This window comes from Macrotis lagotis, chromosome 5 (assembly GCF_037893015.1).
Source record: "Macrotis lagotis isolate mMagLag1 chromosome 5, bilby.v1.9.chrom.fasta, whole genome shotgun sequence".
NCBI classification, from domain to species: Eukaryota; Metazoa; Chordata; class Mammalia; order Peramelemorphia; family Peramelidae; genus Macrotis; species Macrotis lagotis.
In genome coordinates, this window is record NC_133662.1 from 82,311,851 (window position 1) to 82,327,320 (window position 15,470).

A 15,470-nucleotide genomic window follows, 5' to 3' on the forward strand; every position below is an offset into this window, starting at 1 on the left:
AGAAAATTTCCCATAAATTCATTTTCAGAACCAGTGTTTAAATTCTCAGACAAAACCTCAAAAGTTTTATAACCACTCCTTTCCCCTCCACCAATGTTTTTTTTTTTTTTATGTGTCATCCACCCCATTAGATGTAAACTTATTGAAAGCTGGGATTGTCTTTTTTTTTTTTTGGCTTATATTTGTATTCCCATTACTTAGCACAGTGCAAAATGTTTGCTGTTGACTTATGTGACCCATAACCCATCTAAACTGTAGTCTTAATAGCACTAGCCTGAATTACAAGATTCAATCTAAAGAAGGCTTCTCTTCTATGTATATGTTGAGCCCAGGGAAGATATAGACAAAATTTTAAACTGACAAATTTGTTTTTGGTGTTCTTCCACATCCCTTTCTTTATCCTTCTCTATTTCCTACATGATCATTATTCTCATACTACTTTGAGCCTCCCATTGCAGTATCGTACTGAAGACTACCCTGCTGGACTCCCAGAATAGCTCTGACTAAACTTCCTTTTCTCTCTTTACCAATACCCCTAACAGAACTTCCAGGTGCTTCCTAACATGTCTCAGCTAGGCAGATGTTAAGGAAGGTTACTTGGTAGTCACTGATTAGATTTGTTTCATTTGGTTTTGCTTATTATCTGTTATGTTTTTCCCCATCTTTAATGAGGATAAGTGAGTAATAGCAATGTGTCCCCCAAAAGGATCATTGAAACTTTTTTTTTAAATTGCCCAGAGGAGAATATGTTTGGAATGAAGCACAGTTCAGCAGAACTGTTTTGAAAAGTGTATGGAATTTATTATATACGTTTTTTTTAGGTTTTGGCAAGGCAAATGGGGTTAAGTGGCTTGCCCAAGGCCACACAGCTAGGTAATTATTAAGTGTCTGAGACCAGATTTGAACCAGGTACTCCTGACTCCAGGGCCAGTGCTTTATCCACTACGCCACCTAGCCACCCTATACTTTTAAAAAAGCAAATAATACTAAATGGAGACACAGTTTCCATATGCAATTCTACTTTTGGTTTCTGTGTATATAAAAATATTCTCTTTTTGATATTTAAGTTCAGAATTAAACAAAAATTAAAGGAGGTTTCCAGCAATCCCTAGTTGGAGATAACAGTGATCCAAAGGTTTAAGGACATGGAGAAGAGGTATTCAGGGGTAGTAATCTCCTACATTTGCAGTGGTTAGAGTGGCAGACCTGTGTTCATTTCTGGTTTTAGACACGTATTAGTTAGGTACTCTGGATTAGTCCCTTAACCCTGTTTGCCTCAGTTTCCTTATCTATAAAATGACCTGGGGAAGGAAAAGACAAACCACTCCAGTATCTTTGCCAAGAAAACTCTAAATGGAGTCACAAAGAATTGAACATGACTGAGCAAGCTTCCCACTAAGACTAGTGGGGAATCTAGTTAATACTAATGGGAGTCTTAATTAAGGCTAACAATTTCCCAGTAAGACTAGTGGAGACTCATAAGTAGAATTTCATTAAATCTACCCTCAAATCTCTTGAATTGTTTCTGCTTTCCGATTCTTCCCTTCCTCTTCTCTGCTTTGGAATCCAAAGACTCTCCAAAATTTTTTCATAATGGCTTCTGTGACAACTCTAATAGAGAACAGGAATGAAGCAATGACCTTAGTAATGTAGAATGAAATTAAGGTAAATTAGATGTTTCTCAATCCAGAACTAACTATCCAGGATATTTCCAATGCCTTAGTACAGTTTTAAACTTTTATAGCTATTGTTCAGTCACGTCTGACTCTTTGTGTCCGTGTAGAACCAACTGATGAAAAAGCTTTGCCATTTCATTCTCTGGTGGATGAAGGCAGCAGTGATTTGTCCATTCACACAGTTAGCATCTGAGATCAGATTTGGACTCAGGTCTTTTGACTTTAAGCCCAGTGCTTTAATCCACCCTGCTGCCCAAAATTGCATAGAATAAATTATACCCTATAAATTCAGTTCAATGTAAAAAGCAATTACAAAGCCCCTATTATATCTGGGGCATTATGGTTGGATCAACTCCCATTTTGTTCACCTTCCAATACTAACTTGGAAATTCAAGTTGAATCTTCTTTTACTTCAGAGTCGTGGATTTTCTTCTATATAAGACCAAAAACACACCAAAACTACAGTTTTATACTATTCAAGTTATTTATTACACATATTAAAAATACACATGGATGAAAGGCTGAATTACACCCATGAACAAAAGCTTGACCTTAAAGTTTACCAGCATTTTGGCACCTCATTACTTCATAGAAAATCCAATAAATGTTCACAATTAATTTTCTTTCCTATTTTAAATTCTCTGCTATTAGAACAAGCAAAAGAATGCATATTTTGTGAACAGTTCAGTATATTCAGTTTTGCCCCAATTATTTAATCGATTATAGGAAATTGAATCTTATCTTTGTTGACTTTTTTCTCTACCTCAAGCAATTCTGGAAGACCTACTAGCAAACTGTTCTAGTAAGAAGTAATTACTCCATAAATATGAAGATACATGTAGGTCATCAGAGTCATACATGGAAATAATAATTTTACACTTTAAATTATTTAACAAACTAACCCATGAACTCTTCTATATAAGATCAGTGGCAAATTTTAAGGAGTTTTTTGGTCCCTACATTTAAGGTTTTTAAGAAAGACTTTTTGGGAAATCCATATATATATATATATATGTATATATATATATATATATCCATATATATATATCTTACTATATGATCTTAACAGTTAAAGATTGGATTTGTCTTTTCATAGGAAAAAATTCATTATTATTATTATTGTTGTTCATTGAAAATATTATATTTCAGGTCAACATTTTCCAATAAAAATATTTGGACCTTATAATTAAAATGTTGTATTTTAAGTCAATACTATCAAAAAATCCTTAGGACAGAGAATCTTAATCTGGAGTTTTAAACTTTTGAAAAAATTTCCATAATTTGATTTTAGTATAATTGTTTTCCTTTGTAATTCTATGCATTTTATTTCATGCATTTAAAAACATTATTTTGAGAAGAGATCTCTAGGCTTCACCAAACTGCCAGAGGGACCTTGGACAATAAAGTAGTTAAGAATAGAGAAATTGTTTTATAGAGTTGTATAATGCTATACAGGACATCCTGTATGGTGTCATCACAAGATGGAATCTTGCTGAATAAACCTGAGGGTAGGAATGCCAAGTAGAAACACAATTTTCAGGTTCATTTTAGATTATAATGAGGGAAAAGAGGAGGGGCAGGAGGAATGAATGAACTAGTTAAATATGACTAAATCAATCCATTCTGCTGTTGTCCCAATAGGCACATTGCAAGCACATATACGAATTACTAGAAAATTTTATTATTTTTTGAAATAAGGATACAAGAATTCAATCTAGTCGATATATTCTGTTCTGTACATTTGTGTGCATTTTTTTTGCAAAAAGAATGAGTATGATGATTCAATATAGTTGAGAAATTCTGCTTTGCACATTAATTTGTGTGCTTTTTCACAGATCTAGTTTTAACACATTTTACTGAATCCAAGTCTATAGTAGCATATTCATAATCAATCATAGACATTAGCAATCCTGCCTCTTTTTCTTTGTAAAGATTATTTTGATGACAGGAAGCTTAGTTTTAAGCCTACCTGAACTAATATTCACAGCTTTGCCTACTCAGCTTTCTCTCCACTTTTTTGGGGAGGGCAACAGCCTAAATATATGATTTCATCAGTATATATAATTTTGAGATTGGAAATCCTATTCACCAATATAAGGTCAAAGCTATTCTATAGCTTAATAATCTTAAATTCCCTTTGGCACTGAGCCTTCAAATGATTTGCCTAAAGTCACACAGCATGGTGTCAGGGACACTACACAGAAAGACACGTAGGTCTTTCTAATTCCAAGGCCAGCTGGCCATGGGTGAAATTCAATCTTTGTTGACTTTATTTGCTACCTCAAACAATTCTGAAAGAACTGAGAGTAAATTGTTCTAATAAGCAAGTAAAACATATATGAATATTCTTGTAGATTTTCAGGGTCATCCAGGAAAATAACTACTAAGCCACAATGTATGTAATTTGAACTTTGAAACAGAAATGGAACTTATTTAAAAACTTGTAAATAGGTTTTAACTACCCCAGAAAGAATTTTTGTAAGCAATTCCATCATAAGCTGTGCTTTATAAATTGAGCATTTTACAAGCATTACCACTCTGTTCTCTTAAGAAAATAGAGCAGTTGAATAGAAAATCATATCAGGCTCACATGGATTGAATGTATATGTTGTACTTTAATAATTATGAAGAAAGTTTTACTTTTTTAGAACTATTTTAAATACCCAGAGCTCACATGGCCTCCATACTTGAAAATAATACTGTGATTCTAATGTTTTTCTGGGCTTCCAGTACCCAGGACATGTGTTTCAGTAATTTTATTACATTATGCCTTTTGAATTATGCCTCACTAAAATCTCTACACTCTGATCAAAAACACTAATAATCTACATTACTGACATAAATGAGGAGAATGTCATTCTCAAATTTAATTACATTGCTCACATGTTCCATGTTAAGTACTAATTTTCTTTATTTATAATCAAAGGTAAGCCTGCCCTGGAAGTAGTGTGTCCTGGAGCTTATCTCAGTCTGTGAAGACAATAAAAAAACTAATCTGTGTGCTTAGCTGTATCTGGTCTTTGAATTTATAGCTGCAGGCACCAGACTCAATTTTTGACTACTAGGTCAAAAATAAAATTGAGAATTTGATCAAAATTCCATGTTTCTACTTCATATACCTTAAGATGGAAAATGCCAGTTTTACGTGATTGCACATGCATATCAAATTGTTTGCCTTCTTGCAGGGAGAAAGGGAAGGAGAAAATTTGGAACTTAAAATTTTATAAGAAATTAATTTTTAAGACGAGAGATGTCAACCTATCCTCTAAAAAGTCACAGATATACTTAATCATACTTCATAAGCAAAAGGCCAATGATGGCTTTCAGTGTGAATTCTCTATTGCTAGGAAAAATAAACTATGTCAACAAGCTTTTATTTCACAACCATGGGATTGGACCTATAGCGGATATTACTTTGTTCTTCCCCCTTCAAAACTATCGTGGTGATGTGTGTTAAAGGCATACACGTCTATATACATGTATGTATATTTAAACATTTATGAATATATCACATACAACATAAGTATGGAAGAGTCAAAATGATTAAAATATGTATATTTTAATGGTGTCCTCCATTATTTAAAGAGAACAAGAATGGCTCTAGCTTCAGGGTAAATTCACATTTAAAAACTCATTCTTTGCTCAACTGACTTGTTCAGAGCAAAGCAATTTTTAGAAAAAATGTAAATAGGATTACTAAGGTCCATGTCAACTTATTTCATATACTTTTTGTAGTATGCCAAATTTTTATTTATTTATTGTGCATTGAACTACCTGAACATAAATGTAGATTGAAACTGAAGGCAGAAGCATATTAAGAGCCCACTAGAAATCCCTGGAAGAAGTTCCCTTGAGCCCAAGAGCCCAGTAATTGCAAGGAATTATAGAATCATAGATTTAGTGCTGGAAGAGACCTTAAGATTACCAAGTCTAATTCTTTTATTTTACAATTGAGGAAAGTAAGGCCCACATAATTTAAATGATTTGCCCACTGGTCCACTGTTAATGTTGTGTCAGAGTCAGAATTCAAATCCAAGACTTCCTAACTCCAAGTCTACCATGCATCTTCTGTGTCATGCTAAAGATGCCCATATGGACCAGTTGTATCAGTCACTGTGTCTTATATTAAACTTCTTGGTTTATGAGAATTATGAGGGGCAGGAGATAGCCAAGAAAGATAAACTTTGTCTTACCATTTCTCCTAGGACTTCATCTGGTACCTTCACAAGCCTCTTATGATTTGATGGCACTGAATTCCCTCCAATGTTATCATTCTTGTCCTAGATCAACCACCCCTCTTATCTCCTGTGATTATCATGTTAGGGTTTTCTCAGCCTTGGAAGATCACAGTCCTTTCCACTTCTCCTGCTATCAGATGAACTGGAATGACTGATTTTCATGGGAACCAAAATTTTCTTTTACTTACTCCTAAGGCTTCCTAATATTGCACTGCCTTGTGGGCATTTCTAGGACAGTTTTAAAGCCTGGAAAGGAGAATGCCAGAAGGAAATCTTAGTGCATTTCAATCCCCAAAAGAAGAGACACCCCTTCACACATAATAGGGAAGAAGCCAAGTGGACAGACCGAACAAAGCCATGCTCTTAGGGAAGTGCTTTAAATAAGGATACACTCAGTGACAGCACGTGGCACAATGGGAAAATGGCCCTTATATAAACTTCTTTATGTGCCATAGACTTGTACCCACCCTCTTCTAAGGGACTAAAAGCTTCAAAACTGTCTCCTTTCTATCTGAGCCACAATTGCCTGTCACTTCAGCGGGTATATTTCCAGTACCTGAGGTCACTTTAACTCTACGTGGTTGGTGCAAAAAGTCACACACAAGCCAGTGTTTCAAGCAGTACCCTTCCCGGTGGAAATTGTGGACACCATTTTGAAAATCTGGTCCGCAGTGTTCTAAAAACAGTAATGCAGCAACAAGCAGGTTTACAAAACAAATATCCTCTAGGTAAAAAATTACTTTAGAGATCAGTGTTGAGGTAAAATAGTAAAAAGATCTGAAAAAAGTGGGGCATTTGTTAGAGCTTTGAAAAAGTTTGGCTCATTTTGTTGTTCAGTTTTCAGCTATGCCTGATTTTTTACAACCCCATTTGAGTTTGTTTGTTTGTTTGTTTTTTTGGCAAAGATACTGGAGTTGTTTGCCATTCCTTCTCCAGCTCATCTGACAAGTGAGGAAACGAAGGCAAACAGAGTGAAGTGATTTACCCAGTGTCATAAAGCTAGTAAGTATCTGAGATCAGCTTTGAACTCAGGAAGATGTCTTTCTGATTCCAGGTCCAACACTCTATTGTACCACTTAACTTTCGAACCTTTATCGATTAGTTAATAATTATGCCATCTTATTGCCATCAGAGCACAGGGCTCCAAACTGCTCCAGCTACAAATTGGGGGAAGTATTTAACTTTATAACTGGTACCAAATGTTCATAAATTCTTTTTAAAAAAAGACATTTTGCCAAGGCAACATTATTTGATTATTTTAAGATTGCCATATGCAAGTGAACTCTATTATCATATCATTGACACCATGTAGGGAAAACAGTTTAGAAAACTATTTTTTTTTATCAAAGTTCTGTTCCATGAGAAAAAAACACGAAAAAGTACAAAGTATGTACAGTAGTACCTGACAGTTTTGACAACTGATTTTTTCTTACTATGGACCAAAAGAAAAAAAATGTACATTTTATATTAAGAACATTCTTACAACAGATTTCACTTCATTGTTTAATATACAAGTTGTTTTGAAAAGTTGTTGAAAGTGCTTACTTTATTATTATTATTTTATAAAAGGATCAAGTGTGTCGCACTGATTGTTATATAACAAATCCAAGCCATGTGTCAAATTTTCTCTTTTTCTCTTCCTCCAGTGCAATTCCAAGCAGCAGTTCCATCAAAGAGCCTTTATCTCAAAGACTGTCACCAAAATCTCAAAGAACTCTAGGTGTCCCATTAGGGGTGGTTCCTTTTTTCTTCCTCATCTGATTCTGAACTTTTCGAGATTTTGCTATTCTCATTCTCACCTCAAATACTTCATGGATTGCTTTGCGGAAACAGTGGAAATTATAGTCAATAAGACCTAGAAAAGAGAGCAGAGTAGTTTTAAAATATTAAAAAAATTTTAACAACCATATCATGGTAATATTGTTATACTATATATACAACTAGGACAATAGTTGGAGACTCCCAGCTTCAACAGTTTGGCTTTAGAGAATTCTAAACCGAGAACTCTGTCAATTATGATCTCTGCCTGAATGAGTCAGTACAGTGAAATCCCAAAGCCACAGGAGATGGTTTCAGAATTCAGCTCATGAACTCAGTGATGTTTACTTTCTCATATTATGTAGCATTATGAAAATTACGATTGCTCAGTTGCATCCAATTCTTTGTGACCCCACTTGTAGTTTTTTTGGCAAAGATACCAAATTGCTTTGCCATTTTCTTCTCCAAGTCATTTTACAGATGAGGAAACTGAGGCAAACAGTGTTAAATGACTTGCTAGAGTCACAGAGACAACCAGCTGCCCTCTAGTGGTAGGATCCAGCTTATGTGTCTTTCTGAGACTATTATCATTGTTAAAATACAGCCATTACCTTTAAAACAAACCAAAAAAAGGTACCATATCCAAAGAAAATAATTTATATGAGAAGGCAGTTTTATAATCTTCATTAATTATAAAATATATATGTAGAGGATCAGTAATATATTCTAACTAATAATGTGTTTCTCTTTAAGTCTTTTGAATTTCAGGGCATATTCCTTTTAAGTTGAAAATACAGAATCAAAGAATTTTACTGGTGAAAATTGGGGATTTAGACAAAATTGTGTCAAATTCAAAAAAGAAACAGATATGCATGACTACAAATCACCTAAGAAAACAACAAATTACTATTACCTTTCTTGTATTTTTATTTTGTTAAACATTTCTCAATTATATTTTATATTAATTTCTCAATTTCTCAATTATATTTTATATTATAAATATTATATTGTATTTTATATTATATTCTTCCAGCATTCAGGAGTTTTGGAGTCCACATGAGGCTCCCTGGCTGCGAATTTGACACTTCTGTACTAAATGATCTCTGAGGTTTCTTCCCACTCTATGTCCATAAACTTTTAGGGACCTTAGAGAGTATTTCTTAATCTACCATATTTAATAGACCAGGAAATTATAGTACAGGGAAACAAACTGATTTGCCTAAAATATAGTTAATAATGGCAGATGCAGGCTGGGAAACTAGATTTCTTGTAATACTTCCCAGTTTAGAGTTCTCAATGGTCCAGTCAATAATTGTAAACCTTAAATCGGGAAGACTTGAGTTTGAATTCTCTCTTAGATAGTCCCTGGCTATGTAATCTTAACCTCTGTGCAAGTCACCTTAACTTCTCTCAGCATCAATTTCCTCATTGGTAAAGTGGGGATAACAACATGTAAAGCTATTATTGTATATTGGCTATTGTTCTATTAAACTATTCTGCTTTTAAATTTCAATTATTATTCATAAATGTTTATAATGTCAAAGTAGAGGAGTTGGGGAAAAGCAGAAAATTTCTAGAAATGCTCAGATACTGACTCATTTTTTTGCAAAGGAAGAGGAAAAAAACTACTTTACACACAAAAGCAATGGGTGAGTGCCCTCTGCTGGTTGTATAGCAACAATTAACTAATCACATCTGGAGTTTGGCAGAGCAGAATTCTCAGTCAAGAAAATCAATAAGAAAACAAGTTTTTTGTAGATACAAGATGTAAGCACAACTTCAGAAATCTTTGTTATGTTTCAGTTGAGTCATATGATACATAACAAGGCTTTTCCCTTGGCTTAAAAATATTTCAGGGAATGGCTAAACAAAATGTGGTATGTGATTGTGATAGAATATTATTGTGCAATGAGAAATAACGAGCAGGATTCTCTCAGAAAAATCTGAAAAAAAAACTTACAGAAATTCATGCAAAGTTAAATGTACTGTGTATAAAGTAAAAGCAATATTGTAAGATTGTATGTAATATGTAAAATTGTAAAGAAATTGTAAGATTGAATAACATTGCTATTCTCAGCATTACAATGATCCAAGACAACTCTGAAGGACTAATGATGAATAATGCTTTCCAATCCCAGAGAAAGAATTGATTGTCTGAATTCAGATTGAAACATACATTTTTTAACAAATGACAAATAGTCAAAGGATATGCAAAGGCAACTTACAGATGAGGAAATTAAAGCAATCCATAGTCATATGAAAAATTGTTCTAAATCACTACTTATTAGAGAAATGCAAATTAAAGCATCTTTGAAGTACCACCTCACACCTCTCAGACTGGCCAGTATGACCAGAAAGAACAATGATCAATGTTGGAAGGGATGTGGGAAATCTGGGACACTAATACATTGTCGGTGGAGCTGTGAACTCATCCAATCTCTCCGGAGAGCAATTTGGAATTACACCCAAAGAGCAACAAAAAATGTGCATACCCTTTGATCCAGCAATATCACTACTGGGTTTATACCCTGAAGAGATGATGAAAAAGGGTAAAAACATCACTTGTACAAAAATATTCATAGCAGCCCTGTTTATGGTGGCAAAGAATTGTAAATTAATTGAATGTCCTTCAATTGGGGAATGGCTTAGTAGATAGAGGATCTCATCTAAACTGGACCTTGGAGGAAAGGCATTGTTCACTCCAAAGTCCATTCTAGAAGCCTTTCTTTCTAGCTGGCTGGGACCTTCAAGAGCTTGTGCTGTGTTGACACAACCTTGAAGAACCCAAGTATCCTTTCATATCATGTTGAGGCACCTAAGAAGGACTTCTGTGAGGTAACTAAATTTAAGGAAAATATTGGACTTGGAGTATAGACCTGAGTATGTGTAAATCTTAGCTCAGATACTTATTGGTTGTATTACTCTGGACAAGCAATTTTCAGCCTGTTTCCCCATCTTTGTAATGGAGAAAATAAATAGTGCCTACCTCACAGGATGGTTATGAAGACTAAATGAGACAACATATATAAAGTGCTAGTCATTATTATTACTATTTGTATTAATTACTTAATGAACAGTAAAACAACCTTCTTTATATTAAATTTAAAATTAAAATTAATAATAATACTCCATGGAAAACCTAAGGCATGATCATGGGTGAGAAAATCTTGTTAATCCTGGTGTACACAATCATATTGATAGATTCTGTAGTCATAGTGTTTAGAATCTTATGTAACAAAGGCATTTAAGCAAAGTAAACAATTACAAAAGTTGCTAGATTAGCTAAAATCCTATCTTTACACACTATGAAAGTATACACAGAGGACTTGCTTTCCTTCACCCTTCCTCCTACAAAGCTCTCCTACATTAATTCAAACAATAATAATTCCCTTTTAGAGTGCCATATTATTTATAAATTGTCTTTCTCACAACCACATGAGATACATACTCAAAGCAATATGATGTCTGGTGTTGTGTCTTTCATAGTGTTTTGTTTTACAAATAAGGAAACTGAGACTTAGAGGATGTGATTTGTTCAAGGTCAAGGCCATATAACTAATAAATGGCAGAGCCAGAACTCAAATCTCCAAGTCTTGCAGACCATCGTTCTTTTCATTCTACCCTTAAATCAGAATGAAAAATCATTCTATGATCAAATTACACATTGATAGCATCACTTAAAAATATGGTTTCTCAATTACTTAGCCTTCTTATTCTCACTCTTGAAAATAATGCCTAAACTTTAGGCAATCAGAATGGTTTCCAAAGAGGAGGATAGGGATACAACTTTATCATTTCATTATTTAAGGGAGCCACTCTCTTAACAATGCAGGCCAGCATATCTCTTCAGATAAGAGTCTTAAAGAATTGCTGACATAACTCGTTAAGGTAAGACTTGAACTCACATCTTCCTGGCTATAAGGATGGCTTTCTGCCAAATGACACCAAGTTGCCTCTATAAATTCCATTGAACCAGATAGAGCCTAGAAATTTGGTTCCAGAATGATTTACCAAGAGCCAACATTATAAAGTCCTTCTTCAGCTTTATTGGAGGACTATTTGTCCCAGCAAGTGGAGACTGCACGAAACAATGTAACTCAATACATTATATAGCTGCCAAAAAATTCAACCAAATTCAGTTGAGAACATAATCAGATCATCCCAGATGCCAGGGACTTTCTACCATACTTTACATGGTCTCTGGTCTGTTTTCTCTTCTTTGTGTTATTTATTGACTTCTGTAGAATCATTGCTAATGATTTCTAAAAACAAATCAAAGTACTCATCACCAGTAAATTCCAGAAATATATTTTTTTCTCACCAAGAAAATGTGGTATGGAGGAAAAGAAAACTGACTTTGGATGACTTTAGGAAAATTGACTTAAGCATGACTGACTTCTAATTCTAATTCTAATACTACATAATACAAGATATGTAAGACAAGACTTCTGTGGGTCTCAATTTCCCTATCTATGAACAAATGTTAGGTTGAATGATCTTTAAGACTCTCCTCAGTTCTTAATTGTTCTCATTTACAAAAATGAATATGGGTAGGAAGATATGTATAAAGCAGTATTAGATTAAAAAGAAGAAAAATGTTGGACAGTTTGTTTTGAGATTTAATCACTATTTAGTTGCTAATAGTGGAGCTCTTCCCTTTGATTAAAAAGACCTAACTTCAAATCCTGGCTCTGCCACTCCCTAATGTATGACTTTAGGCAAGTCTTACTTCATCTCTCTGGGTCTCAGTTTCCTCATCTGTAAAATAAGGGTGTTTAGGTCAGAGGCTCTTAACCTTTTTGTGTTTTATGGCAGCAAATAGTGCTAGTAAGGAAGACCTGCATTCAAATGTAGCCTCAGATACTAGCTTTGAGTGTCTGGGAAGTGACTTAACCTCTCTCTCTCTGCCTCTGTTTCCTCAACTTTAAAATGAGAACAATAATAGCACCTATCTTCCAGGTTGCTGTAAAGGTTAAATGAGATAATATTTATAAAGTGTTTATTGTAGTTCTTGGCATATTTGTCGTTCAATTGTTTGAATCCATTTGGGATTTTCTTGGTAAAGATAATGGAGTGGTTTGCTATTTTCCTCTCTGGCTCATTTTACAATTACGCAGACGGGTCTAAGGCTATATTTCAGCTCATGAAGATGAATCTTCCTGTCTCCAGGACTGGCACTCCAACCTCTTCATCACCTAACTGCCCCCTACTTGACACAAAGTAGGTCCTTAATAAATACTTGTTATCCCTTCTTTTGGAAAAACTCATAAAGCAAATGGAGTCCTCAGAATAATATTTTTAATTACATAAAATAATGCACATAAAATTATACAAAGGAAACCAATCATATTGCACTATTGTTATCAAACTATTTTTTTTAAAAACAAGCTCAGGGCTCCCAGGTTGGAAACCTTTAGACTAAATGATCTCTAAGTTTCCTTCAATCTCAGAATCCATAAGACTACATGCAAACCATATACTTAATCTGAAAAGTGTAAGATTTTAGAAGAAGTACTGAAATAATATTCCCTGGATTTAGGAAGAGAAAAATGGTAGGCATCTTTTACTGGGTTTATTTATTTTGTTTTTAGAATAAGCTATTGTTGTTCTATTATCACGTCCCCCTACTTTGAATAGGAGTCTAATGACATCACTAAGCTGTGTTAAGGTAATACAATTCAAACAAGATTAAATCACTTATTTAATTATACATGAACCCTGATTTACCATCTCCCCTTATATCACAGGGTGGTCAGCAGCAAGTCCTTCCATGGGGCAACTGAAAAGTCACAGAAAATTGCAAATTTATGGTCACCAAAAATGCAGCTGTAACAAGCTACTTCAACAAGTGTTTACCTGCAGATCCCTTCACCAATGGGCATACCTGCCCACTGCACTTACTGAAAAGGAACAGGTTCAATTTTCAATATTGCAGCCTGTTCTACTAAACTTGTGTGAAGTTCTTATTGAAAACCTAAACTGATGAAGAACAGAAAGGGACACCTTCAGTTCTGGCTCTCTTGACCTATTTATTTTTTATTCAAACTACAAAATACTAGAACTATTTCTATGCACAACAAAGCAGCTAAACATGTTACTCCTCAAAATCAAGAGTTCCTATCCTTTTTCTGAGTTATGAATGGGCTTTTCAAAATGATATTTTAGATTTATAAAATAAAATACATAAGCTCACAGAAGAAACAAATTATATTGAAATAGTTATCAAAATATTGCAAAAACAAATTAACAGATGCCAGGTTAAGAACAACTGCTCTAAATGGTATTTTTGAAATTCCTCCCTCCTACCCCACAAATAAAAATACCTTTTCTTTCAAAGCTTTCTTCTCTGACAAAACAAACGAGAGCCAGAAATTTTGTCACCTCCTTTAAATAAAGAACGGTTGTATTATTTAGTTTTATAATTGCTGTTGATTCCTTATCATAAGGGGTTCCTGCTCCATCTTCTTGGAGGCTAAAGGTAGACAAAAAACAAAAAAAAAGTATTTAATTGTTGAGAAATAACCACAGTTTTTAAACTAATGACAGATGGAAGTTCATTGTTTGAAGAACTTAAAATAATGGTATTTTTCAGCAAAAGATCACAGAAATTATAACCTCATGAACATAAACACTTAAGATAGTCACTTTCCTATTGAGAGATGAATGCTTTGTGGGAGCTGAACAATTCACTCTCTACGACACCTAAGGAAGATAGCTGAGAGGTAGAAATTAGCTGTTTTGGCCCTCTCTGTTAAAATTTCCCAACTCTGAATGAGATTGCACTCTTCATTAGCAGGGCATTAATGTAATAATAATAACTGAACATTCATTGGATCTTCAGCTAATCAGAAAGGTATGCATCTCTTCTTGTCTCATGCCAATCAAAGAGGCATTTTCCTGGCAAGGTTGCCAAGATCCCTGATTTCTTCAGATGCTCTCTCATCATTTTATTGACTATTAATCAGACACTGGTTCAAGTGAACCAAAGCAATTTCCATTAAGGACAACTCATTGGTTCATTTGGTCCAATCTTGGAAACAGTTCCAAGAATGGAGAGAACCATGGCTGGGAAATACTGTAGATAGGCCAGAAATGAATCTCTTGGCAAGTTACTGTTCATTCTCCACCCTGAGCCATCTCCCACATCCAAAACACAAATAGTGATTTATTACACTCATTTTTTTAAAAAAGAGTTCCTTGTACATTTCATACTTAATACTCTACATGTTAAAATACATGTTAAAATATGCAAAGCAAAAGAAAATAAAATGATATAGATAGAGTATTCAACATTCTCAATAACTTTTGCTACTTGAAGCATTCAAGTGATTTTATTAGTCATCTCATTTTAACTTTCATGTTGGCAAATGCACATAAGTCATAGTATTTGCAGTAGAGCAAAAAATGAGAGTTGCAATGCACCTAAGTTTCTGGAGTGGATGGTATTCTAAGTGCTTCACTGGTCTTGTTCACTCTATTGTAAAGAGTTCCCTGATTATTCATTGCAACTTTTTATTGTTTGCCTTTAAAACTAAAATTTTGTATTGCAATGATGCCTCCTAAATGTAGTACAGATCCTATGGGCTCTAAGTCCAAGTGGCTCAGTGATAACAAAAAGTGTTAGAGAAACTTTATGCCATAGTGTCTGTAGCTGCTGTTGCCTGAGAGGCCCTTAAGGGTCTCAAAGAGTCCATGAAGCAGACAATGATGGCATATTATTTCAAACTGATATATCCTTATGGATCTCCAACGCTATTCAGTAGCTGTGAAGGACAGGGTTGAAGGTTATATCAAAATC

At 34.3% G+C, this 15,470-nt stretch overlaps 1 protein-coding gene across 2 annotated transcripts in view; it reads right to left on the minus strand.

Moving 5' to 3' along the window:
• Positions 1 to 1,516: 1,516 nt before the first annotated feature.
• Positions 1,517 to 15,470, minus strand: part of RRAGD (Ras related GTP binding D) — a 70,562-nt gene continuing 56,608 nt past the window's right edge. For both annotated transcript variants that reach the window (XM_074187141.1, XM_074187142.1), the window contains exons 6-7: positions 13,996 to 14,144; positions 1,517 to 7,769 (exon numbers count right to left, since the gene is read on the minus strand). In XM_074187141.1, coding sequence (XP_074043242.1) covers positions 7,621 to 7,769; positions 13,996 to 14,144 — 298 coding nt within the window. In that variant the 3' untranslated portion in view covers positions 1,517 to 7,620. The remainder of the gene's footprint in view (positions 7,770 to 13,995; positions 14,145 to 15,470) is intronic.